At 35.9% G+C, this 27,842-nt stretch overlaps 1 protein-coding gene across 1 annotated transcript; it reads right to left on the reverse strand.

Moving 5' to 3' along the window:
* CUNH18orf63 (chromosome unknown C18orf63 homolog) lies at nucleotides 1-27,186 on the reverse strand. Its single transcript, XM_032422912.1, has 11 exons — nucleotides 27,053-27,186; nucleotides 25,220-25,298; nucleotides 22,914-22,970; nucleotides 20,031-20,142; nucleotides 19,390-19,431; nucleotides 17,777-17,853; nucleotides 12,191-12,300; nucleotides 11,260-11,356; nucleotides 11,061-11,146; nucleotides 9,426-9,609; nucleotides 1-1,487 (listed from the first exon to the last, which is right to left on the reverse strand). The coding sequence occupies exons 1-11, from the start codon at nucleotides 27,184-27,186 to the stop codon at nucleotides 435-437; spliced, it is 2,031 nt and encodes a 676-aa protein (XP_032278803.1). The 3' UTR covers nucleotides 1-434.
* Between the last annotated feature and the right edge of the window lie 656 nt (nucleotides 27,187-27,842).

The following is a 27,842-nucleotide window of genomic DNA, read 5'->3' on the forward strand; positions in this document are numbered from 1 at the left end:
GGGCCTTTACTATACGCAACAGATTCTGTGTACAGTCCTTATTCAAGGGCTGCACTGTTCCCAATATTTCCTATTTCCTTGCTGATTATAAGGCTTCAGGTAATTTAAAAGTAGCTCCTTCTTACCAAGAGGTTGGGGATCCCTAAACATGGCAATACCAATTCAGATAATGTAACAAAAAATAAATCAAAATGTATCACCTAAGTTACCTGGTGGACATTTCCTTCCTTCACATCCATGTTCTAAGCTTTAGGAATGAGAGGTTTCTGAGCTTTTGATTTGTCCACATCATGTATCTGTAATCAGATTAAAGAATCACACTTGGTTAAAATTAACTGTATATACTTGCAGTTGTGTTAGGGTAGATACTCAGTTTGTCATTGTTTCTAGATGATCTGGGGAAAATCATTTAAATCTTTAGGGGTTTCAAAGGCCTACCATATGATAAATACCCCAGATTTTTTTACCTTGTTCCTAGAGAAACTGGAATGTCCATAATGGATAGTATTGGAATGAGGTCTCTTTGAAGTTTTTGAAGATTCCTGACACAATTTTCTTTTAGACCTGTGGCCTGTTTTGCTTATCAATTTGTGGTCATTTACATCAACTTTCATAGTTTGATTTATTGATCGTTGCTGTAGTAGTTGGGGATCTTCCGTTTCTGTGTCTGAATCAAAAATGTGCGGTTGTTTTTTTATTTTTAGTGACTTGTGGCCTCTTCCTAAAATTTGTGTTATGTATTTGTTTGTTAAATTTTCTTTTCCATTCACTTGGAAGTCAACAGCACTGTTTATTACACCTAAACTGTTATTTGACATCTGAAATGCTAAACTATTAGACAGGTGTTTACTTTCATTTAAACTCACAGTTGATGATTCTCCATTAGAAGGGGGATATTTTATCATATTTTCACAGGACCCAGTGTTTTTTTCTTGTAGTCTAGAAGTCTTCTGATTTAAATTTCTAGCATTCATCTGAATGTTATGATTAAGTCTTTTTCTCATAGCTGGATCTAAATTCAGTTTGTCATTTTGCATCATGCTAGTTTTAAGTGAAAACAATTTAGATTCTGTAACAACATGCTGTTTTCTTTTCAGGTTGCCAGGTTCTAAGATATTTTTGTTCATTTGTAATGACTGATTTTTGAAAACTGGTATGAATTGAGGGGCAATATTATTCTGGGAACTAAAATTTGTGCTTTGAACTCGAATCTTTTCTCTGTTGGGCTTTGGTACTTCCAAATGTACTTCGGGTGCCTTGTCAGACAGGGATTTCTTTCTGTTCTGGAGAGCTTCTTGCTGGAGGTGCAGAGTTGAGGACACCCAGGGCTTCTTCAGATGGCTGCCAGAATGCTCCACCTTGTGGTCCATGACTACTGAACACGGTAAAAGACGCTCAGCCAGAGCAGGTCGTGTGGAAGGGCCCTGAGTCAGAGAGAACTTGAACATTTGTTTAGTGGTCAGATTAGGTGCCTTGACTTTGTTTTCCTGAAAGGATAGAGATTAGGAAATTTTTAAAATGTAAAAATGTTCTTAATGGAAAAGAAATAACATATAAAATATCAAAATAAGAATATAAAGTAACACTACTATAAAACAGAAAAAAACAAAAAAAACCAATGAGCTTTCTTGAGAAAACATGTACGCTTCTATGGTTTGCATCCTTTTTAAGATACCAACCTTTCAAGATATTTTAGATGAAGATATGTTCTACATTCTATATAAATCAACTATGAAAACTACAATTAGCTACCCACTGTCCTCCAAATAGGTCCATGCTGCTCTCGTTCAGAATGTCTTTCCCTCTTCTTTACATTCTTCCCCCCTCAACTTCCTAAGAATATGCTATCAGTATTTGTCACCAAAAAAATAGTAGTAAAAGGTGGTGTTCTTGTCTTTCAGCATGCATGTTCCATCACCTTATGTAGATACTAGATTCTTTGAGGGTAGGAACCATGATGTATTTATTCTTATATACTTGACATTTTAGAAAAGATTTATTTTAGAGAGAGCTCATGAGTGCACAAGAAGGGGCAGGGGCAGAGGGAGAAGGAGAGGCTATCAAGCATACTCTCTGCTGCCCAAGGTAGGGCTCTATCTCATGACCGTGAGACCATGACCTGAGCTGAAACCAAGAGTTGGATGCTCAACCTACTGAGCCACCCAGGTGCCCCTATATTTCACATTCTTAAATCATTCACAGTTACTACAAAATTCTTGTTCTAAGAAATTAAATGAATGGAAGAGGTGGTTGCATCTATAGCAGGCCTTTAAGAATAAGTAGGATTTTGACTATAGGACATTGGCTGCCTGTGTTTTGATCATTTTGTATTCTCATTGCCTAAAAGAGTGCTGGTACCTGGTAGCAATTCAACAAGAATCTGTCAGACCGACAAAGAGTCAGACAGCTCAAAGACAGCCAAGTGTTTAGTCTTTTTAAAAAAATTGTGGTAATATAGATAAAACATAAAGTTACCATTTTGACCATTTTTCAGTTCAGGGACATTGAGTACATTCCTTATTGCACTCCTGTTGTGTAACCATCACCATTATCATTTCCACCACCTTTTCTTCATTCCAAACAGAAACTCAGTAGTCTTCAACAACAATTCCAGTTTTCTCTCCTTGCAGCCCCCGGGAACCTCTATTCTACTCTCTAGGTCTATGAATTTGCCCTCTCTAGGTATCCTGTATAAGTGGAATTATACAATATTTGTCTTTTTGTGTCTGGCTTATTTCACTCAGCATGTTTTCAAGGTTCATCCATGTTGTAGCAGGGGTCAAAATTTCCTTTCTTTCTATGCCTGAATAATATTACACTATATAGAAATCCCACATTTTGTTGATCCATTCACCTGTTGATGGGAGGTGTTTATAGTCTTTTAAAATACATATCCATTGAGTCCTAGAGTCCATAAAAGTGACATGTGACAATAATCTGAAACATGGGATAGGGAGTTCTTTTCTCATCCTCTGGCATCAAAAACAGAGTCACAACTTGAAATAAAATTTTAAAATTGCTAGGAATAATGTGCAAACCAGAACTGTATAAACCAGAACTCTCTCCACTACTGGAGGTTCAGTTGTTGAGTGGAGTTGAGAGGAGAGCTGGAGAGAGTGTTCAGAGATAAGAGTTATAAATAGGCAAAGAAAAAGTGAGTGATCCAGTTATTAAGCAGAATAAGTCACACTAAAACTTAGTGGTTCAAAACAATAATTAGGTCTTCTCTCTCACGATTCTGGGAGCTGATCTGGTTTAGTTCAGAGTCTCTCATGGGGCTGCAGTGAGATGACCCTGGGGCTGGTGTCACTTCCTCACTCACGTGTGATGCTGGATGCTGGCTGTAAACTGGACTAACTTCAGGCAGCCCCCTCATGTGGTCTGGGATCCCAGAGCAAGAGTCCCGAGAGAGACAACTTCCACCTAACCTAGTCTTGGAAGTCATGCAGCATCACCTCTGTCACAGTCCTGCCCAAACACAGGAGGAGGGAACAAAGACCCCTACCTTGCTATAGCATGAGTGTTGTCACTGGTCATAAGGGCATGTGGATGGACAATCTTGTGACCATCTTGAAATATGGGTGTACATGTCAGAAAGCATGCTGCCTCTAGCCAGAACCCACGTCATCTCTTACCACCCTCAAGCCTCCAATGTCACAATACAGGTGACCTACTGAAGGGCTGGTGCACTATGCAATGAAGCTGCACAAAAACCTGATGCGGGCTTTAGAGAGACTTAAAGAGAAGATATAGTGGGAGATGAAGGAACTATGGCCTAATTCCTACTCCACACCAACTAACAAGGTGCCATAGTACATCCCCAGGGGTCTGAGTTGTCTTTCAGCCTTCACATACACTTTCCAAGTGTAAACATGGTTCTTGCTTCACTTCCACCTCTCCAGTCATGTGCCACCCTAAGCCTGAACTGTGTAGAGAACGGAATTCAGAAAAATATACTTCTGGCATACTTAAGTTGACATAATACAAAGTCACCATAGAGAACAATATTCTTTCTCCCACCCTGGCTATTCTTGGGAGAAATGGGAAGACTCCAAGAAAAATCTTGGGTGAGGTTTGAGTTGATGCTGAAAACAGATGGGGAGGGCTCACTTCTCATCTGTAGATTTCCCAAGTTGGAGGCTTATCCATGACAGTAAAGCAAGAAGTCACCTTACTTTACTTCCCCATAATTTTCAGAGGGCACAGAAGACCCAGCCAGGTTTCATGACCCTGAATGAAGGGATACAGAGGTTGACTAATGAATAAGAGCTGGCTTATAACCCCTGAAGATTTGCTAACCTGAATGAAAAAGCATTCATCAAAAATCGGTTTGTATTAGTTTGATAGGGCTATTGTAACAAGTATCATAATTGAGGGGCTTAAGCAACAGAAATGTATTGCCTCAAAGTTCTGGAGGCCGAAAGTCCAAAATCAAGGTGTTGTTAGGATTGCAGCCATGAAGAAAGTATCTGTTTTAAGCCTCTCCTCTTGGCTTGTAGATAGATGGTCATCTTCATATTCACATGATGGTATCCCTGCACGTGTGTCTGTCTCCAAATTTCCCCTTTATATAAACAATACCAGTCATCTTGGATTAGAGGCCCACTGTATTCCAGCATGGCCTGATCTTAACTAATTACATATGCAATGATCCTTTTTCAAACAAGGTCAAATCCTGAGATTTGGAGTTAGGGCTTCAACACATGAATATGGGACAAGGAGGACACAATTCAACCCAAAACAGGGTTTGACATATACTTCTGAAGACAATGAAGAGGGGATGCAACTGTTCTTCTGAAGACTCTCTGAACAAGGGAGCTTAGAAGAAAACCTTATACGTCATCTTTGTCAAGATACCACCAACATCAGACCAATCCAGGTCAAGAAATGAATGCCCCTCTCTCCCCTGCATTACCCAGCTGTGACTGTGTGATGGATATTGGTGGACTGAAGTTCAACATCCATTCTTCCCTCCATCTAGTGTTCCTTCCTAAACTGGTGCCAGGAAATCTAAAATGGACATTTTTTCCTTTGCAGTTAGGGTTCAGGATGCAATTTAGGATCAACTAATCAGACATACTCATACATTATTTGGAAGGAAGAAATAAGGTAAAGCCACACTTCTGCAGTTTCCCCTGAAAAGTTCAATTATTAAGGTCTTTGGTTTTTCAGTTGCAGAGTTAACAGAAGCCACGTATCCAGCTCACGATCTTTGTAGGTGTCTAGAAACAGCTTAAAGCATTCATTCTCCTGGATCATTTTAGGTAAATACACCAAATGCCCTCACCCCACACAGCCTTTTCCTGCACATAGATGCTATCATGGGGAGAAGAACAATTCTTAAATTTAAATGAAATTCTACCTCAAAGAGATGTTTTATCAGAAGTGACTAGGTCATCTTAAAATATTTAGATAGACTTTTTTCCATTTGATGAAAAAAGGATTCAAGAACTAAGCCATTTTTTTGACTCCTGCATTTTATAAACTGTAGTAACTTTTAAACAACATATCCACTACTTGACATTCCGAAAGAAAAACTCATTCTAGGTAGATTTAGATGAGAATAGAATTACTTGCATTCTGACATAAAACTTATGTAGAATATGTGTCTGAAATATGTTTACATTCACACCCTGTTTCATCTTCATCTATCTCAGAAACATACATCTGATGAGAATAACTTCCAAGGGCTTGTTTTGCCCTGTAGCCTATCGATGTATTATTTACTCATTCTTTCAACTTCTAAAATATAGTAAATAGCCAAAGGGTGAAACCTCTAGGTTTATATTCAAAATTTATAAAAAGACTACAAAAAGGACAATATAAACAGCAGATGAGATGATAAATAATTCATGGAACTAAAATACTTAAAGGGTCAACAAACCAAAGCTTTATGAAGTCATAACTCAACAAAAATCTTATATTTTACTACATTATTACCATTATTGTTCCAGGTGTCACTGGCAAATGTGGCTAAATTGACTTTTAATTTCTAGAACTTTACAAACATCTTAACATAACTTGGCACATTAACATAAACTGTAGAAGAAAACCAAAAGCCTTATCATGTATTTAGATGAATGGATGTCATTTAATGGAGTCCTAGAATTAAGGTAATGATTAAATGAAACTTGAGGATTGACCAAAATAACTGATTAAATGTGTTTTATCTATTAAAATCTGGTTCTGTGTATTGCACCACCTGAGTGTTTCTTGATTAAAGTTGAACCAGAATTCAGTTAAGCTTAGATCTAACCACAGGCTTGTAGGAAAGAGGAGGTTTAGAATATGTTAACTGCAAATGACATGACACAAGAAAGCAACAGTCAGATCCAGAATATGGGACGTTCTCCAGGGAAAATGGTCCAGTTTTTCCAGCAAATAACTGACATAAATAAAAAAAGGAAGGGGGTTTGGAATGTTATAGGATAAAAGAGACCTAAAAGATATAACAACCAAATGAAAATGTGTGGGCCTTGCTTGGATACGATTTAAACAAAGCCCCCTAAATCTTTGAGATAAACAGGGAATTGCAATATGGACTGGTATTAGATGATACTAAGGAATTATTGTAAATAATTTTTAAAAGTTCCTGTCAGATAGAGATGCATACTGAAGTCTTTACAGATGAAACAACATCGTATCTTGGGTTTCTTTTAAAATACTCCAGTTTACTCCCCACCCAAAAACTACATCAAAGAAGAGCTAGATGACAGGCATATGAGAGTTTATTATACTAATTTATTTATCTTTGAGAACTTCCATCAATTAAAAAAGAAAACTAGTTTGGTTAAGCACTCTTGCTAATTTAATTTTTTAAAAAGTTGGTTGAGTTTTATTAGTCTGATCAATTTGTTTTTCACTTTTTAAACTTATGCTTTTTAGGCTGCATGAATCTTAGAGCTAACATGTGGTGTAGCAATAACAGGAACTAACATTTACTATGAGCTAAGTACTAGGAACTGTTCTGGGTATTATCTAATCCTAAAACAAAAAACAAAACACCCTGTGAAGCACTGTGAAGGACGCAGTGACATGCTGCTCAGATCCCCTTCACAAAAGGGCTGCTGCCCCCACTGCTGGGAGCTGGCCCTTGCAGGGATGCCCTAGTTCCAGAAACCTACCTCACCTATGGACGTGCCTATCCCTGGGTGGCCCAAATCCAATGACAGATGAAGGAGAGATTATAAAGGCCTGGCTATTTGGACAATGCAAAACCACCATGACGGGCTGTTTTAGCCTTAGAGCTCCTGGGAAGATTGGCCAAAACTACCTGGTACCTGCTTTGCTAATGACTTCTCCCTTTACCCCATCTTCTTCCATCTTCACCTTCCACAGGTGTTCCAAATTCAGTCCCCAATAAACATCATGTGCACTAGACTCCAGAGTCAGCTTCCTAGAGAGCCCAATTTGTGACAAATGTTATTATTACCACCACTACCATGCCCCGTTTTACAAGAAAACTGAAGCACAAGGAGATCAAATAACTTGCCTAAGATTATGCACACAGTAAAGGTTCCTATAACCAGAGCTCTTAAACACAAATCTAAACTTTTCCCAATTTCATGACTAAGAATCTTCCTCTGGGTTTCAGTTCTAATTGTGCAATGTATTTAACTGCGTGGCTTTGGTTAAATTACTTGGATGCTCTGAACTTCAGTTTCTTCTGCAAAAAGTGGGAAAACAATTCTTTATTCCAAGATGATTAAGATGAAATAATACACGTAAAAGAAGCTGGCACACAGAGGCACTCAATAAAACTGAGTAGGATAAGTTCTTATTGTCAGGAGCAATACAAAGACCAGAATTTCCAATTAAGTGTTATTTTACCTTTAAGAAGCAAATTTGCACAAGTATATTGTCCAGATTCACTATTTCTAAAACAGACATGGGCTGGAAATAATAAGTATTCGATAAATATATCCAATAAAAGTGCATTATATAATGATGTATTTACTTCTAAATTCTCATATTTGGACTTGGCTAGTAACTACTAAAAATGTTATGTCTGGGCAAAACTTTAAGATTCATTATCATAAGGATGCCAGTTGGAATTTGTCCACTCACATTCTTTTTCTTTCTTTCTTTTTTTTTTTTAAAGATTCATTTATTCCAGAGAGAGAAAGAAAGAGAGAGAGAGAGCAAGGGGGAGGGACAGAGGGAGAGAGAATCTCAAGCAGACTCCTTGATGAACGCCGAGCCTGATGTGGGGCTCAATCTCACAACCCTGGAGATCATGACCTAAGCCGAAATCAAGAGTTGGATGCTTACCAGACTGAGTCACCCAGGCACCCCTCGCATTCTCTTCTTAGGAAATGGCCTTGCCTATTGGCCCTGAATGTCTGTATAGGCTGCCATGTTTTTATATCATTTACATGAGGTGTCCTTGACGCAAGGATAGCAAATCCAAATACTAGCTGGGTGACAGATGATATAGCCTGGCCTGAAAAGATGAATGGGGCCTATCAGATCCTGGCTCTGATTTTAGTTGAGGATCAAAAAGAGAATGAAACAATTAGCATAGAAGCAAAAGCTGAAAAAAATGCCATAATCCATAGCAAGTCAACACCATGTGAAAGCTGAAATCATTGGAGCAGTGGAAACTAAAATAAACAGAGGACCTAGTCAAGAAAAAAAGATTAAGCAGACACAGAAATATTCATATAATTCATATTATAATTCAAACTGCTCAAATTGTTGAAACTTTTATCTTTCCCTTTTATGAAAACACACAATTGTCATTTACAAGAAAGGTCATTGTTGAAAATTTTAAATTAAATTCCTTACATTTGTTTCTCCAAAACCTCCCTTCCAATTTTATTATCTGTTGACAAAGAAATCTTATTCTAGTGAGTGTGAAGATAGGCCAGCATATTTTCTTCATCAGTATTGCTTAATTGCTGCTTCTTTTTTTTGGTAAGATTTTACTTGGCATATCATCTTACAAGGAAAATGTTATTGAATTAATTCAATTTATGTAAATGGAACTATACAAAGGCTTTTTGGATCAAGCAGACTCAAATGAAGTGGCAGTTCAAAGTAAACTTGGATTTGTATGAGAGAAATGTTCCCAAACTGCCCTATAAGATCATATATTCATTGAAAAAAACTTTTAATGAACACCTATTTTGTACCAGGCAGTTGGCATAAGAAAATGAATATGATCACTGCCCTCCAGGAGCTCATGCCAAATTAGAAGAGACCAGTAAACAACTATTACTACAATGCCACAATAAATACAAAAAAGACAACAAACAGCAGTGATAAATGGTCAAGTACAATAACAAGTAACATTAAAGGAAACACTGAACTGAGAGAAAAGAATTCTAGTACAATGGGTTAGATAGTCCCTCACAGAAAGCAAGAGATCCAAGATAGGTGCACGCTATGTCTTAGAGAGCTCAGTAGGGCATGAAATCTCTTACCTGTACATGAGGTTTCATTAGTTCTTGTGTGTAGTAGCATGGTTTAGTTGTCATCTTTATTGGAAAGCCACAGATATGAGGCAGTTTAGATTTTAAGTCTGAAATGAAACTTTTCAACACACCTTCCAAATCTACCCTTGGAAAGAACTGTATGGGCTGATTTCTGATGCAGCTGAGAGGGTATCTGAACAATGTTAAAGAATAGTAGAACAGTTTTTGTACTTAAGAGATAGCAATTTCTTTTTTTTCTTTTAAAGATTTATTTGAGAGAGAGAGAATGCATGCATATGCATACACACACACACACACACACACACACACGTGGGGGAAGAGCAGAGGGAGAGAGAATCTCAAGCAGACTCCATGCTGAGTGCAGAGCCTGACTCTGGGCTTGATCTCACAACACAGATCATGACCTGAGCTGAAGCCAAGAGTTAGACGCTTAACTGACTGCACCATCCAGGTGCCCCAAGATAGCAATTTCTATGGAATTAAAAAAGTATTACAATATTAACTGTTAAAAAGGCACACATAAATAAATCCTATTTCATATATTGCTTATCTCATATTTTCCAAAGCAAAATGTGTTTTATCACAGGGATCTTGCTTCATTCTCTTTTAACACTCAAAATCAAGACTGCTCATTGTGTCCTTCTTATAGAGCTTTCTATATAGACTGGCCGACTAAGATATTTCAAAACTAATTTATAAGAAAGACACTATGACCTTTAGAGATCACAAAAATAAGTGTTGATAGTAAACAATAGAGAGGTTGCATCTCCAAAAGCTGTAAAAATTCAATACAAAGAAACAACACATATAGAGTGTATTCAAGCTCCAAAAGCAATTCTTTTAGAAAAGCAGTTACTTTTTCTGAAGAAAAATATTCTGAGGACTTGGAATAACGTCTTTGCATCTAATGAAAGGGAGTAGTTGATCCCTGTCAACCTCAATTTTATATTAAGATTTGGGTTAGGAAGTGTAGCATGGAGAGAGAGAACACTATGACTCTTCCTTCTTGCAGTCTGAAACTCCAGCAGGTCAGAACACAGACACAGGAATGTGAAATCAGTACCAATTGTAATTGAAAAGTTTCACCTGAACACTCATATTATTAACTTATTTAAAATAATGGTAAGACAGATATTTTCTTAAATCATTGGGGTGCATTAAGTGCAAGTCAGATCCTCTAAATTTTGCCTGTAAAATTAAATAATCTTCCAAAGACAAAAATCTTTGTAAAAAGACTAATTCTTTTAATTTTACCCTTTCAATAATATCCAAAATACCACTGGAGGGAGCACTTGGCTAAGGAGAATCCTAAGATTTTCTTAGTGTCTAGTAGCAATCATGTGAACATTTTTCTATCTACTCTAAATTTCCTTTTGTTGCCTAAATTGTTGCAATAGTGCTTAAGAGAAAAAAATAATCATTATTAAGCTCATTCTCAAAAAAAAAATAGAAAAATTCTAAGGAAAACAAAAAACATTCAAGCTGGGGAAAAAAAGTAGAGGGGAACGCAGTTTCATTGAGACATAGAGAAGTTTGAAAATGAGGACAACATGAGAGCCAGGAGTAAGACTGGATCATGAGGTTGGAAGGGGCTTCTGTTATAAGTGGTGTGTAAAAGGATATGTGAAGATCTTTCCTCCTATCATTTTGAAGTAGATGCTGCAGTATATTTTAGTATTTCCACAATCTTCTGGAAGTTTATAGCCATACTAAAAATTAAGAACAAAGCTGAAATTCTCTTAAGAGAAAGCTAAACTTAGGTTAAATTATAAGAAGCAAAAATCAAATAGCTTCTAACATAATATACATTTCTATTCCTTACCAGGTCATTCCAGTGCATCTGGAAATCTTCATATGAGTGAAAAGGACAGTCAGGGGGTATGGCGTGAAGAATTCTTATTATTTGTCCCCTTTTCATACTATGAAAAATAAGAGTTGATAAAATATTATGAGCCAGTGCTTGGATATAATTTAACTATATAATTTAATTTAGAGAATACTCAAAAAGATTTAGCCACTATCAATACATAAGTAATAAACTAATCATTTGCTCCTAGTTCCAAGTACACCATTTTATTAAATCTTAACAACCAGAATTGTTAGGAAAAACTAAATTGAATTAATGCAATGTGCCAGTTATAAACACAAAATAACGTTTAGTAAATGCTGCCATACAGAAGTATGCCTAGTAACTGTTAGACTTTAAGGAAAATTCTGTTAAGAGTTAAATGAATCGGAGTCAAATCTATGTTCCCTACCTACCTCTTCTCTGCTTTGATGATTAAATTATTATGCACATTCTGTTACTTAACGTTCTTTTAAAATTTCATCCCAATAGTCCTATTTATATGAATAACAAGCCATTTTTTTCCCCTAAAGACAGTTCAAACTTAAAACAGTTCCTATGAAATGATAATGAAACATTAATTATATGCACAATTTAAAAGGTTTTAATGATATTATTACATTATTATATCATATATTATTATATAATGGTTCATAATGAGGTATCTGGAAATTTTACTTTTGTAAAGACTATATTTAACAAAATTGTAAGTGTATAATAAAATTGTTTTAGTAATTTGATACAGGAAATTGATGGCTTCTGTATGACATTTTTTAAGTTACAAATCGCTTTCAAAAATTGTTTCAAAAATTCCTTTATACTTCTGTATACATCGTTGCTGAAGCAAAATGAGAGAGAACTAACTATAACTTGGACCCATCCCAGATGATACAAACTGAAATCTCACCTTGGCAAAACGTAGCACCAGTTGCTTAAAATTGAATGTCCTTCAATGACAGCATTCTTGTCAGTATCAAAATCCTTTATAATACTCTGAGAAATACCAAATTCTCTTAGCTTTTAATAGAAATAAGATTTAATGTGTAAGTCCTCAAAAGAATTTGTCAAACAAAAAGAAACACATACATAGTCGATCACAAATTTTAAAGGCTTAGTTTAAGTTGGAGATACATAACACTTTACATAATGTAATCAATGTTTCAGCTCTCCTTATTTCTCTCTGTACAATATATCTAGTATTTCATGCTTTCTCTCATTTTCCAACCCTGAACCTCTCTCATACTTATTTCAACTGGTTTTCAACTTTTTGATTATGCTTATAGGAAGTTGAATTCCTTCTAAAGGAAGGTATTTACATTTTGTAAGAATAGTGTCTTAATTTTTTATTTTTTTTTAATGGAGGATGAGTTAGGGAGTTGTTCCTCTATTTGGTCTTTGGAAAGGAGAGCACAGAGCCAATATTCTCCTTCTGTATCCCTTTTCCATCTCCTGGAATGCTTTTCCTCTGGTCCTCAGGTGCCCTATCTGCAGGGTATTTAAGCTGATAGTTTACCAATCCTTTTCCACTTATGGTTTTCTTACCCTGTGGGGCATTTTAATACAGTGAATCAAAGAAAAGGAGAGACTTGAAGTATTAATGTCCTCCTAGGAGGATACTGTGTTAGGATCAGAGAGAATGGTTCATAATCCCTCATGCCCTTTTTAACCTATCATCATACAGCTTTTGGGAAATAATGTTCTAACTTCATTCTCTACTACTGTTTTTCAACAAACTCCAACTAAACTGGCCATTTTTTTTATTGCCTAGACAAGTCATAAATAACAATACACTTGCTTAAAGCACTGCCCTTACCCTGATTTATGAGTTCTACCAATAAGAGCCTTACAGGCCTAGAGCTAGACCCATCTCCTCTACGTTCAGTGACTGATCCTTCCCTGAATTCTAATAGCATTTATTAAGACTAATGGAAATGAGGGAGCAGGGCAGAGCAGAAAAACATGAATGCAGGAATAGGAAGATAAGAACTGCTGGTTATGTTGTGAGGTAAGAAAGCAAAGACAGAATGAATAAGGATTCATATTGTCCTGTGCACTGGAGAAAATTTGCCCGGTGGTATACTGTACTTAAGAGCTATGTTGTCTAATTTGTGACCTAAGAAAAGGATGGTCATGGGGCGCCTGGGTGGTTCAGCCAGCTAAGCGTCTGCCTTTGACGCTGGTCATGATCCCAGGGTCTTGGAATCCAACCCCATGTTGGGCTGTTTGCTCAGTGGGGAGCATGCTTCTCCCTCTCCCTCTGCTGCTCCTTCTGCTGTGTGTGCGTGCTCTCTCTCTCTCTGTCAAATAAATAAATAAAATCTAAAAAAAAGAAAAGGATAGTCAGTGCTGGGATGGCTGTGAATGTCAGGAAAGACTGACTGCAGGTGAATAAATAGATTGAGGGAAAACAGAACCTAAAATTGAATTCAGAGAGGGTAGGTATGTCCAGATATTCAGTTTATGGGTTCTCATATACAGTCACTTACATAGCTTGAGTTTATATCCTTCTGGCTATTTTCAACACTATTCAGAGATTCAAGCAAATTGCTGCAGAGATCTCCATGGTACCAGCACTTAATGTCTATATTGGTTTTTCTCAACATAGATTTTTTTGAAGACTGGCTAACTACCCAAGTGTTCACCATATGCCCCAAGAGAAAGTTAACCTCCTACATGTATTTACTTAACAAATATTTATAATGTGTCCTTTCCTGAACAGACCTGCACTAACAAGGTACTCAGTAAATATACCTTCTTCTTTATAATGCCAAGCTAAAGAATTTGGATTTTATTTGCTCTAGGCAATGTTGAGATACTAGAGATATTTAGGTTGGGGCCATCTGTTTTAGAACGAGAACTCTGTTGATACTGTGAAGAAGAATTAGAGAATAAATAAGGGGAAAGGCTGGAAAAAAGAAGGCCAATATGGAAACCATTTTAATAGTTCACACAAAAGAAGAGAGTTTAATTAGAGCAGCAGAAATGGAGAGAGAGGAAGAGATTTCAGAGACCAAGGTAGGCTATTAATGGCTGATTAGATGTAGGGAGTGAGATCCAAGGGTAACTCTGTAATCTGTAGCTGGTTAACTTATTGGCTATTGATGCCAGTAACCAAGAGCAAATACAAGGAAGAACAGAGTTGGGGCTAGTGAGGGTGACAAATAATTCAGTTTCAGGCATAACCAAGACAGAGCATCATCAGTACATTCATGTGAAAATATCTGAGAAAGGACAAATTGCTATTATACAAGAATATTTGGGCAGTAAGTGTACAGGCTTACCACTGGAAGAGTTGGAACCCTAGGGAACAGCAACATTTAAGGTGCAGTAAGAGAGGAAAAACCATGAATGAGTGGTAGGAAATTCTGGATAAAGCAGTTTCAGAGAAATCAAAAAAGGATATGATTTCAAGAAGGAAAGGGTAGAAAATAATGTCACAGTTCCAAGGTTTCAAATATGAATTCTCTCAAACATCTCCTTTTTTCCTGAACTCCTAAAGTCATGTGGTTCTTATGATACTTAGTTTGGTACTATATTATCGAACACTGTTGTTACTTTTTTCAGTACATAATAAATATCTATTCCTGTCAGGCTCTATGGGATGTACAAATTTGAGTCAAGAAACCTAAGGCTAGGTGAAGGAAGTATAATGCAGTGTGGCAGAAAGAATGGAGTCAAAAGAAAAACTTTTAAATCCTAAATCACTTTCTTACTACCTTTATGACCTAGAGCAAGTTACTTAACCTCTGTCCCAGCTTACTTAAGGGGAATGAAAGTGTAGAAGATAAACTGGAAAGGAGAGAAAGGGTAAACATCCTCCTCCTCACTTTTATTCCCCCCACCAGACCTATAACCAATACTAGATTTTGATAAAAGGAAAATTCAATGCAATTATCTTTTAGTCTATTTGGGGAACAAAGATAAATAAGGCAAAAACTAGACTCTCAAAGAGATCACAACTTAATAGGAACATAGACATGTATGAAACTCATTTTTATAACAGTCAGAACATGAAAAATGCCATATCAAAAATTTAGGTAAAGTGAGATTTGGAGGAGCTGATTATCGATTTTAATTTAGGAAATCAATTTAAATGAATAGAGTAAGTGTGTACTGAGTATATAATATTGAGTAGAAGATAGGAGTACATCTTCTCCATTTCTGGTGTTTGCTTCCATGTTGAGAAAGCTCTAACACATACTTCTGATGTCTCTCTGCCCTTCCACTCATTCCTCCCTAGGGTAGATCAGGTGACTTATCTGGCTGATAAAACTGGGACAATTCCTTCTTCCTCTTGGGAACTGGCCTGCTGGCACAAGGTAGTGTACTGCATCCTGTCATATGGGGAACGGTGTCTGATCTCTCAAGGGAGCCTGTGGGTTTCCATTACTCCCACAAGTAGCAGGGAATCTACCTAATTCTACGGTTCAGATAGGACATATTCTCTAACAACTGTTTTTTTTCCATAATAAACAGTGTGACCATATATCTATTAAAATAAATAAAATGAAGACCAAACTTGAAAATCCCTTAAGCAGACAAAACCAGTTAAGCACATAAGTAAAACCTAATCCAGCTCATTCTATAACACAACTGAAACTTCACTTCGATTATTTCTTGTAAATGCCTCTTAAAATCATAAATAAAACTTAAATTGTTTTCCAAAACAGAGTAAGACAATCAGTTTTAACTAATCCCCTGTCATCTGGAAAACCCCATTATTATAATGAATCATTATAAAGATAAAATAGCTTCTACATTTTCATTATATAAACTGTCCTGCAACAACACCCTTCCGAGTTTCATTACACTGTTAGTTTGAAGACTCTTGGTTCACAAACTATTCTTTTACGTACAATAAATTCAATAAATACAATTTTAACTGATCTGATTTTATTTTTATCATACCCCAGTTCATATATGTTGCGCCAGTATCCCCTTAGGTTACTGTCCCTTTCACTCTCAAAAGTATCCATTTGGGACCATAAATTATATTCTCATCCTAGTAATAAAGACGGTATTCTGATCTCTATATGTCTTATTCTTCTTTGTCAATCTCTAATTGATTCAAAACTCAGATATATAAAGCACAAGTCTCATCTGCAGAAAATTCAAAGGACAGTAAGACATGGTATTAGTCCTTAAGAAGCTTATTCTAAAGTAAACTGGGGATATAAAAATGAGTATAATTCTAAACATACACCTAAGTATATGAGCATGGTGCAGAATAGAATGAAGGTTTAAAAGAGGTTGGGAGGTCACAGTGGGTCCAAGCCTTAGAAAGGTTCCTCAGCAGTACAAGATACTCATGTCATGCTGTCCATTCCATTTATTTTTATGCAGGTCATTTTCCCTACTGGCTTATACAATTCCTGAGGGCCAGATAGTAGAGCCTATTTATTTTTGACTTGTCTATTGCCTCAACATAGCAGGTAATCAAAAAAATTAAAGAGAAATATGAATGGAATAGCATTGGAGCTGGCCCTTAAAGGATGGGCAGGATGTATAGCTAATGAGAGGGTCACTCTAAGCAAAGGAGGAGTCATCTGTCTCAACACGGACACCACTGACACTTCAGGATGGATAACTCTTTGTTGGGGTGGAGGTGGGGTTGCTGTCCTGAGCACTATAGGATTTTTTTTAGCAGCATACCTAGCCTCAAACCACTAAATACCCCTCCCCCTTTTTAATAACCAAATTTTTCCTCAGACTTTACCGAATGACTCATGGGGAACAAAGTCATTCATTTCCTTCTCCACCCCCCTCTACTGAGAACCACTGTCACAGAAGAAGGAAAACAATATTTATTGAGTTACTATTAATGTGTAAGTTTCTACGCTGGGTGCTATGGGAATTAGTAAAATAAAAGACATATCCTTCTAAGAAGGCAAACAGTGTTACGTATTTTTTTTTACAAATATAAGAAATGCTACCAGAATATTAACAAGGGGATATTACATTTAGTATGAGCTGAAATAGTGTCTTTAATATTGGGAGGTGAGAAAAGAGGCCAGAAGTAAGTGCTGAGGCAGGGCAGGGTTGTGGAGACTCTCCACTGCCATTTAAAAAGATTTTTGAGCAAGAGAATAATATGATTAAATCTGTGTCAGGGGCGCCTGGGTGGCTCAGTTGGCTAAGCATCTGCCTTCAGCTCAGGTCATGATCTTGGGGTCCTAGGGTGGAGCCCTGAGTCAGGTTCCCTGCTCAGTGGGGAGTCTGCTTCTCCCTCTCCCTCTGCCCCTCCCCTCTGCTCATGCTCTCTCTCAAATAAATAAAATCTTTTAAATAATTAAAAAAAAACTGTGTTAAACTGACGTTTTGAGTAAACAGATTTGGAACAGTATCAACATATCAAGCATTTAATAATATGGATTTTGATAATAAAAAACCCTTCTTATCACTCTTGTTAAAAATTAAAACCTACTAGCATGTTGGTAATAAAGTATATAGTAAATATAGCAAAGTTAATTATAGAAATCAAAATATGTGGTACCTCAGGTAATGGCAGTCTGATTGTGTAAGCTTCTATACTTAGACAAACTTGACTTTCAGTTACATTGATGTCTAATACTGAAAATAAAATATTTAACTGTGAATTTTCTGGAATTATTACTCCATTTTATTAATATTTTAAGTAACAAAAAATAACCTTAACTTTATTTATTCACATTAGAAACTCAATTAAGAATATGTATTTTTTCCTCACATGGTAAAATTTTAAAAAATCACCATATAATGTTTGAGAGTCTGCAGATGAGACAGAGGCCTGAAACAACATGGATATATGGGCATGTATGTATTGGGGGACCACAGGGCAAGGTTACAATAAGAACAATGAGACATCCCACAGTTAGAACAATTCAACAAGTACCTTTTACAAGCCTGATTTCTATTTACATGTGAAAAATGGACACTGTCTTCTTAAATCGGGAGAGGTGCCATGCCAAGCTCCTAACTTCATAGTCTTTTCCTAACAAATGCTCATCAATATACCAGCAGATACAATACAGATCTCATAGAGCCCCAAGGCTTCTACCTTGCTTTCTCATAATTAGAATTACTTATACAAGTCAGAGAGTGGTTATCCTGGGAAGGGGTAGTACCTGAAAGAAAGCATGAGGGGATTCCTGGGGTCCTGGTAATGTTCTGTTTCTTGATTTGAGAACTGGTTATGAGGATATGTTTAGTCTGTGAAAATCCAATGAGCTATACACTTAAAATTTATCAGTTCTGCTATAGAATATTACATTTGGTAAAACTAAAAGAAAAATTCTAACACAAGAGTGAGGAATTTTTCTCTTCTAAACTTTTATCTTTAACCTCTGACAGCTATAGTCTCTTGACAGTGTCTGGGGATGAAACTGAATTTCTGTAATGAACCCATTTGTCCAGAGCTAGAACACAGTGACTGCCGTGTCCAACTTAAAACTAGTGCAAGGAGGGCAAATAGGCTTCAGCCTGAAAGTCAACTCAAATTAAATAGTTGTGGATTATAAGTGCTAGCTCAGGATTTAAGGCTATGCCCAAATTGTGGTGAAAGCTACCATGACTGATTAATGTCTACTTGGTCTTAGGATTCCACTTGTCTGCTATCTGTGGACTACTGTTTAGGAACAGGTCTACTTGAACAGCCATGCTTATCTATGAAAGAATTAGACCATACTATAAACTGTGTATTTTAGGTCATCTTTGTCTCTTTAGACAATCTTTTTTTTTCTCTTTTAAGGAAAAGAAGAATTATGTTCTCATAAGAAATACATCTTTTACCTACAACAGTACTAAAGAATTTTCAACGAGTCTGGAAGCTATACATTACAAATGCCTGCAGAATTTAACTTCTTCAGAGTAATAATTTCAATTAAGTAGAGAAATTAAAAATATAGATTTTATTCCAATTACGAGAAGTAAATTTTTTTTTCTCATAAATAAGAATATATATTGTGACCCAGAGATGATGTCCTGGGTAAAATTGTGATTATAATAATACCTGATTATATTCTGATAATCATCAAGATTGTAACAACCCAGCAATTTGTAACATTGTTTTCTTTAATGACTGTTAACCATATTAATGTTTTATCTATTGACTTATGCATTTTTACTTACCAACAGCACTTTGCTTTCCCATCTGAGAAAGAAATTCTCTCCCTTAAAAAATTCATAGGGTATGCCACATTATTATAACTTATAAATCATGCTTAATAAATACAACCTTTTTATGTTTAATTATCAAAGCTAAGGAAAATACCTTAAAATGCAGTTTTACACAAAGGAATATTTAAAGACAGTTCAGAGAAAAAAATATAACCACTCAAAAAGTATCTTTTCAATTAAAAGGACAGAAATATCCAATTCTTCCTTCTAACATTTATTTCCTGGCATCAAGTACTTAGAAAATGGTCAGACCTCAACACAAAATCCAGAATAGCCTTTTGGTTCCAACCATTTTTGGTAATTTGTATTCATTTTTATTATAATGCTCTATAACTTATATTTATTCCTTTGTAAACATCAAGTATTACATAATTTTTAAAAATTCTTTGAAAAAACATCAGCAGGCCTCTGGATACCATCCTAAGTAAGAAGATGACATTTATGTTGTTGTGGACTTGCCTGAGAAGGCTTAGCTGGGGCTATGCTTTAAAAACTATTCCCTAAAAATAATGTATCTTGAAATTTAAAACAGATGCACAGAATAGAAGTAATCTAGTTCAGAAACCCCCAATGACTGAAAGATATAAAGTCACCTTGCACCAAGAGATGACCAGTTTTATTCCAGGCTGGAGCAAGTCTAGCTGTGAGTGAATATGAAAGGCAGTTTTGAAGAATTACAGGAATTACTCTTTGTGGAGCCTCTACCTAAACATATTAAAGAACAAAACACAGACAAATTTACAGCAATTGGCATGTCCTATAAACTCAAAGAAAATGTGTGTTTAGATCATCACCCAAAAACCTGTGTTATTTTGGGTATCAGTTACAGTCATCACTACAGCTAATCCTATCTGGTTCTAAAGTTAAATTATTGTTAAAACATATTCGCTTTGAAACCATGAAGACTATCATGCTACAATGGCCAAATTCTTCCTCCTTATCCCGTCCCAATAAGCCTAAAGTTTTAGAGCTCCTGTGCTAGGACCCTACACTATACTTTGTATTCTGCTCTGCACAGAGGAAACCAGCCCAGAACTGTATTATAATTTTCATTGTTGTTCACTCTAGTTCAACATCAGAAAACAATTACTTACATGTGCACACATGAAACCAGCAGACTATCTCTACCGGTAGAGAATTTTTTTTTTTTTTAAAGATTTTATTTATTTATCTGAGAGAGAGAATGGGAGACAGAGAGCATGAGAGGGGAAGGGTCAGAGGGAGAAGCAGACCCCCCGCTGAGCAGGGAGCCCGATGTGGGACTTGATCCCGGGACTCCAGAATCATGACCTGAGCTGAAGGCAGTTGCTTAACCAACTGAGCCACCCAGGCGCCCCGGTAGAGAATTTTTTTAAATCAAGACTTTTACTTCTGACTAATAAAAAGCAATAGGATCCAGATTTATCCTCCCACTTGAGGTAACTAAAAAACTGAGCAAGTTACATGAAATGGTATTTCACAAGACTCTGGACATCTAGCAAGAAAGAAGAGCAATCCTTAAGAGATGGAAATCCTACAATTACCCCCCACCCCAGCATCTCGATTAAAGAGGGTTTCTAGGCTGTGGTGCAGGGAGGCAGAACCCTGGAAGAGTCAATGGGCTGCCTTAGTTGAGGGGATAGCTGAGAGTCCAGGAGGCCAAGGGAGCTAGTTTTGGGGGCAAAATATTAGACGGGGTAGAGCTGCACAGAGAGTGAACTCTGAGATCAGCAGAGTCCATCTTGAGTCATCAGCTGAGTATGGATTAGCCACATGCATGTACGGAAAATACCCAGGGCTAGGGAAAGAACAAGGTTTTCTTCTATACAAATATCCTTACAAATATAGTCCAAAAGAAAATGCTGCCATTGCTGCTTTTAGCAAGATATGCAGAGAAATGAGAGAGCCAAGGAGAATTGTTTCCCAATATTATTCACCCTTCATTTTTGTACTATTTTGGTTTCTGGTGAATTTTCCCAGGATACAAGTAACTAATTTGTTGGCAGTGAAGAGGATCAAATCTGTTCAATTTGTTTCATAGATATTTTAATTAAGGATGCTATCACTAGGACTTCAAGCAGCAGGATGAAGCCAACCTGTAACACTAACCTCAAACATGAACCCAGGGTCTCCCCAGGCCTAAACAGCTGAACAAATCCCATAAACTATCAGGATCTTCCTTAGAAAGCCAAATTGTTTTCTCCTTGATTCTGTATTGACTTTCGGCTTGGACTGAGGCATTAACCCAGATACAGTAGAATGTATCAGCATACATTCAGCCTTGGCATACAAGGAGGAAATGTAGGGCAATTCTGTAATCCATAACCATCCTGATTCATGACCTGGATGTCTTTCAGGGCAAAGATGGGGTCATTGACCACTGCAGCTAAAGACAGGGCTAACTTTTGTACCATGTTTTCTCAGTAACTGATACAAAAGGTAGATAGAAAATAAGAATATAGTAGCTTAACAACACTATCTACTGCTGTGACCCAATTAACATATATAGACTACTTGACACAACAGCAGAATACACATTGTTTTTAATTAGACAAGGAATATTTACTAAGGAAGATAATATTCTGGGCCATAAAACAAGTCTCAATAAATTAAAAAACATTCAAGTTATATAAAACATGTTCTCTAGCCACAATTAAATTAGAAAACAATAGAAGGATCCTTGGAAAATCCCTGGATATGTGGAAACTACGTAACACACTTCTAACTAACCCACAGAAAGGAAATCAAAGGGGAATTAGAAAGCATTTTGAACTGAGGAAAATGAGAACAAAACACATACATAGGAGGAAATTTATAGCACTAAATGTATCTATATTAGAAAGGAATGTTCTTGAATCAATGACCTCAGTTTCCACCTTAAGAAACTAAAAAAAGAGCAAAGTAAACCCAAAGTAAGCATAAGAAAGTAAATAATAAAGACGAAAATGAAAAGCAATGAGATACAAAATAGTAAAACAACAGAGAAAATCTACCAAACCAAAAGCTTGTTTTTTGCAATCAATAAGCTTGCTAAGCCTCTAGCAAGACTGATTAGGGAGGAAAAAAAAGACAAGACACATTACCAATATCAGGAATGAGATAGGTGACATAACTACAGATTCTACAGCAAAGGAAATTAAGGGAGTATTACAAGCAACTTTATGTGAATAAGTATAACAAGTTAGGTGAAACGGACAAATTCCTTGAAACACATAATTTGAATAGTTCTATCATCTATTAAAGACATTGAAATTGTAGTCAAAAACCTTCCCACAAGGAAAATGCCAGGCCCAGATAATTTGATTGGTGAATTTTACTAAGTATTTATGGAAGAAATAAAAATTCTATACAAACTCTAAAAACTAAAAAGGTGGTTCTTTTACATGCAAAGCAATATCATATGAGAAAGATATTTTAATTTTTGTTTGCTGACAAAAGAAGTTGAATACAAAATCATTATAAATAGTATTTGCAATTATTATCCTTTAAAAACTTACCTTAGCTCCATATTTTTCAATATAGGCATTAAGTTTTCCAGCTTTATAAAATGGTATCTATAACAACAAATCAACAAAAATCCACATTTATAAAAATTACTTAACACAAATATATTATTAAATAATGCAATACATAAAGAATTTAAACATTTAAACATACAACAGCCAACCCATCATCAGGCTATCATCCTAACAGCTTCTATTTCTTGGAGAAGCAAGTGATAATCATTCTCTCCCTAAAATAGAATCTGTGGGTACATTCTCAAAATGAGGAAAAGCCTTTCTGAGAGTGACATGAATGTAGAAAAGGAAAAGGCTAATAAATTTCATATAATATTTAACACCTTTCTTAATAATAAGTTTCTAGGCACGAATAAGGAAAACGGACACAAATATAACCTCAAGAGAAAGTTCAAAAGACCAAGGTGCTTCAACTAATCAATTAAAGAAACAGAAATCAAAGAAGATATTATTTTTAACCTAACAGATTGGCAGATATGTAAAGGTTGTTAATGCCCAGTGTTTATGAGAATGTGGAAATACAGAGTCTCTCAATACACTATTAAAATGCTATCTAGTACAAGCTTTTCAGAGAATAATTTAGCATTACCTAGATTTTAGTTCAAAATGTACTGCAATCGCACTTATAGGAATTTAAATCATAGAAACTACCAAATAAAAATAATATAATTTCAATGATGCTTTCTGAAGTCTTGTAGTAGTACAACTAGAAACTCAGATGTGCATTAGAAAATATTATTATACACCCATATAATGAAATATTTGACAGCCTTAACAATGAATAAGATGTATGTATTGAAACAGAACATCCAGGAGAGGCTGTTCAAGGAGAAATGAAAGGCAAGTTTCAAAATACTATGTATAAAAATCCAATTTTCTACTTTAAATATTTTCAAAAAATTTATAGTATGTAATATCTTTGTAAGAAAGCAAAACACATTTTTAGATGGCTACTTTTAATATTCTTGCTAAGATTAAGATGCTTGAATTTACTAGAACTCTGAAACAATGTCCTCCTTGTTCCATAAAGATTTGCAGGTAGAGAAGAATACAAATAAGAGGTAGTAGTATTTACTTGTCCGTCAACAGCTTATCTTTCTTAAAAATGATATCAAGAATGAGAAAATAAAAGATGAATATATAACCATATAACATAGAAGAAAAATAAAGGAACTAAAGATTTTTTGATGGCTTGTTAGTATTAATAAATGTTCATTTCACTGAATTCTGAAGATCTAAATTCTCAGAATATGAGGATTTTCAGAAAGATTTTTGACAAAAATCTCAGGATAATATAATTTTTATAAAGATTTTTAGCATTTCATTATTATTCCCAGTGACATACAGCACTGGGAAATTTGTTTCTCGTTGTAATTTTATTATGTGTAAATTTTTTTATTTTGTTTTTTTTAATTTTTAATTTTTTTTAAAGACTATTTGTTAGAGAGAGAGAGAGAGAGAGAGAGAGAGAGAACACATGCACAAGCAGTGGGAGCAGCAGGCAGAGGGAGAAGCCGGCTCCCTGCTGAGCAAGGAGCCCGATGTGGGACTCAATCCTAGGATCATGACCTGGGCCGGAGGTAGACGCTTAACTGACTGAGCCATGCAGATGCCCTTAAAATTTTTTTTAAATAAAATTTCCAAATTAAAAAAAAAGAACTGTCGGGGTCTTGGGTGGCTCAGTCAGTTAAAGATCTGCCTTCGGCTCAGGTCATGATCCCAGGGTCCTGGAATCAAGCCCCATGTTGGGCTCCCTACTCAGTGGGGAGTCTGCTTCTCCTTCTCCCTCTGTGTGTGCGTGTGCAAGTGTATGCATGCTCCCTCTCTCAAATAGATAAATAAATATTTGGTGGAAAAAAAGAAGAAGAGAAATATCAAGTTTAAAATAAGTAAACCATTGATCTAAATTCTTTAAAAACAATTGGAGATACGTTGGGATACGAAACTTCTTCCTTTATATTAAGTGGAATTCTAAAGAATAAAATATTAAAAAAAGATTAAGCCCATGCTACCTTAAAATTATGCTATAATTTTACTATTCATTAATAGTCTTTATCTTAGCCTTTGTGACAAAAAGCTAAATATTAAATTAGAACCACAAAAATGAATTTTAAACATCAGGTATATCGAAGTTAAAGTCTATAAATGGTTCAAACTACAACACAAGGTAATTTGGCTTCAGAAACCACCTTCAATTTGAGCTAAAATTAATACTTGAATTATTGTTTATCAATATTGCTCCCAATAATAAGTAATAATACTTCATAAAATTTTAAAATACTAACCGCCATCACTACCCAAATTTGGCTTAATATTCCAGGCACAGGTGATGTAAGAATATCTTGGTGTAAATACAGCAATTGCCTGTGGAGATGAAATGTACAATTTTAAAGTGGACTTGCCCTCTGTCTGATTTTACTTTATCAGAACATTTTGAAAATTACTTAGTTCTATTCAAAAGTTTACATTTTTTCTAGGGAAGGACTGTGTTATATAGACTTCTGTATCCCTCCCCACGCTTAACAAGGTAACTTGAACATTTAGCCACTCAGCCAAGATTTAAGACTGTTACAAGCTTTCAGATATTGATATGAATATTGTCCCTGCATCTTAGTTTCCCAATCTCTTTCATCCGTGAACCTAAATTCTTCATTTAAAACTCCATTTCTGTCCAAATAGAGATTTGAAGATGTCTATATATTGTTAAGAATCCAGCTCTTCTAACTTCTGTTTTCCTTTTTTTAAGTGGTAGTCCGGAGGTACTGGAGGCAAGACTCTAAGGATTCATCTATCAGTGAAGTCATCAACTACTTCAATGTTAGAACTACTGACTAGATGCTTTTCCTTCAAAAAGGCAATTTTTTCCAAACCTAAATGAAGTGAGTAGTGGTTTCATTTTAGCATTCAACAGCCAAATGAACTCACAACAAAAATCACAATTCAAATTATCATCAAGAATTTTGTTTCAAAGATCAAGGAAAAGGTGGATAAAACACATGAAAAATTTCAAAATTAATATCAAGAAAACAAACTTTAAAAAATAAGAGAGTGTGCGTGGTGGGGAGGGGTTACCTCAAAAAGTAAGATGGGCCAGTCTGTTTCTGGTCAGAACACTGGTGCAGAACCAGGTGCAGCAGGTACTTGGTTTTGCAAGGCCTGCCTTTGTCTAACATAGCTAAGCCTCTCCTCAATCTGTTCCAGCCTCTGTCAGTTACTGGGACAGTGAATCAAGACACCTCACTCTGTGGCCATGGCCACCCTCAAATTGAGGGTAAACAGCAGAAAATCTCAGGTTTTCCACCCACTTGTTTCCAAAAGGAGTCACAGGTAAATGTCCAATAGGTATCAAATGATACCTTAACACAAAGGGTACAGGCTCCCGGATGTACTTTATTGGGAAAATATACAATGGGGAGAAGAAAACTTTTGTAAATAAGAGCAAAATGGGAAGACACCCCAAGAGTGTTTTCCTTATTTCTGGCTCCTAGCAATCTTGTGTTTGTTCCTCTCCAAGAAATTCAGTTACAGATATAACCTGTATTCTAAGAGTCCTTCTTTGAGTGACTCAAACAATTTAAGGGACTAATACATGGTGGGTTCTTAGCAATCATGGAGTTATACTTTAGGCTTCAATCAAGCTGTTTTTCAAAGAATATCTTGGGTCAGACATTTCAAAACAGCTCTTTGAGAAATACTCTTCAGAAATCATCTTATGTTGACCCACAAAATAAGAAACTGCATTAATCTAAAATGTTTACAGTATCTCCTAAAGTGTCCATAAACAGTAGGTACTCAGTAAATATTTATTTATTAATTTCTACCTCTAAGTTTTTACGAACCTGATTTATCAATGTCCGTAAAAAATTTAAATTAAAAAGATCACACAAGAAGTCACAAATATAAAAACTGAATAACGTTGACATTCAAGCTCAAATATTTTAAGTCCTTCCCTAAATATAATCCAATATACCTGGTCAGAACAAAACTGACTTCCTGTATTTAAAATTATATACACAGATTAAATGGAAGAGTATTTTGTTTTAAAGGAGATACTTCTGAAACAGCTCTTAAAGATCTCAAAAACTTAGAAAGCCTTACTTATAGAATGGATTTTTTACCTGCACATCTTCATTTGTATACTCCTAATCTCAGTATCCGCCACCTCATTACTCAGTATTATCCTGACAGCACAGAGTTTGTGTAAATCTGGAGGTGTGATGAAGAACAGTGACTGCTGCCTAGAATCATTCATATTTTCCTGTTGACTGAATGTCTCAGCTATCAGGCCTTTAAAAATAAACAAACAGCAGTAAAATGGTAGTAAACTATCTTATCAAAAGGGTTTTAATACCAACCCATCACAGAATATTTGATATTGTGTTAGAATAAGACAATAAAAACAAATTAGCAGACTTTAGCATTTAAATATCACTAACATTTTGCCCTTAAGAATTGTTTAGCCTAGATGGCTCAGTTGGTTGAGCGACTGACTCTTGATTTTGGCTCAGGTCATGATCTTAGGGTTGTGAGATCTAGCCCAAGCGGGCTCTGCACTCAGTGGGGAGTCTGCTGGAGACGCTCTCTCCCTCTGACCCCCTTTCTCCCCTACACATACTCTGTCTAAATAAATAAAATCTTTAATTAAAAAAGAATTGTTTAACCTGCTAGAACTTTGTTACAAATTTTATTAAGATGTAATACAAATAACCTCCAATTCACCTTTTTTTTTTTTTTTTTAAGATTTTATTTATTTATTTGACAGAGACATAGTGAGAAAGGGAACACAAGCGGGGGAGCGGGAGAGGGAGAACCAGGCTTCCTGCCGAGCAGGGAGCCCAATGTGGGGCTCGATCCCAAGACCCTGGGACCATGACCTGAGCTGAAGGCAGACGCTTAACGACTGAGCCA

The sequence above is a fragment of the Phoca vitulina genome, unplaced genomic scaffold, assembly GCF_004348235.1.
Source record: "Phoca vitulina isolate PV1807 unplaced genomic scaffold, GSC_HSeal_1.0 scaffold27, whole genome shotgun sequence".
NCBI classification, from domain to species: domain Eukaryota; kingdom Metazoa; phylum Chordata; class Mammalia; order Carnivora; family Phocidae; genus Phoca; species Phoca vitulina.

Bases quoted from the DNA above. Each gene is read 5' to 3' on its own strand.
- CUNH18orf63 (XM_032422912.1), bottom strand. From the start codon at position 27,186: ATGAATGATTCTAGGCAGCAGTCACTGTTCTTCATCACACCTCCAGAT. The intron at 19,432-20,030 runs GTGACTTTATAT...GAATTTTTTAAG, and splicing joins TGGTCATCTCTTGGTGCAAG to GGAGAGAATTTCTTTCTCAG. The intron at 12,301-17,776 runs GTACCACATATT...TTCTATTAAAAG, and splicing joins TCAGACTGCCATTACCTGAG to CTAAGAGAATTTGGTATTTC.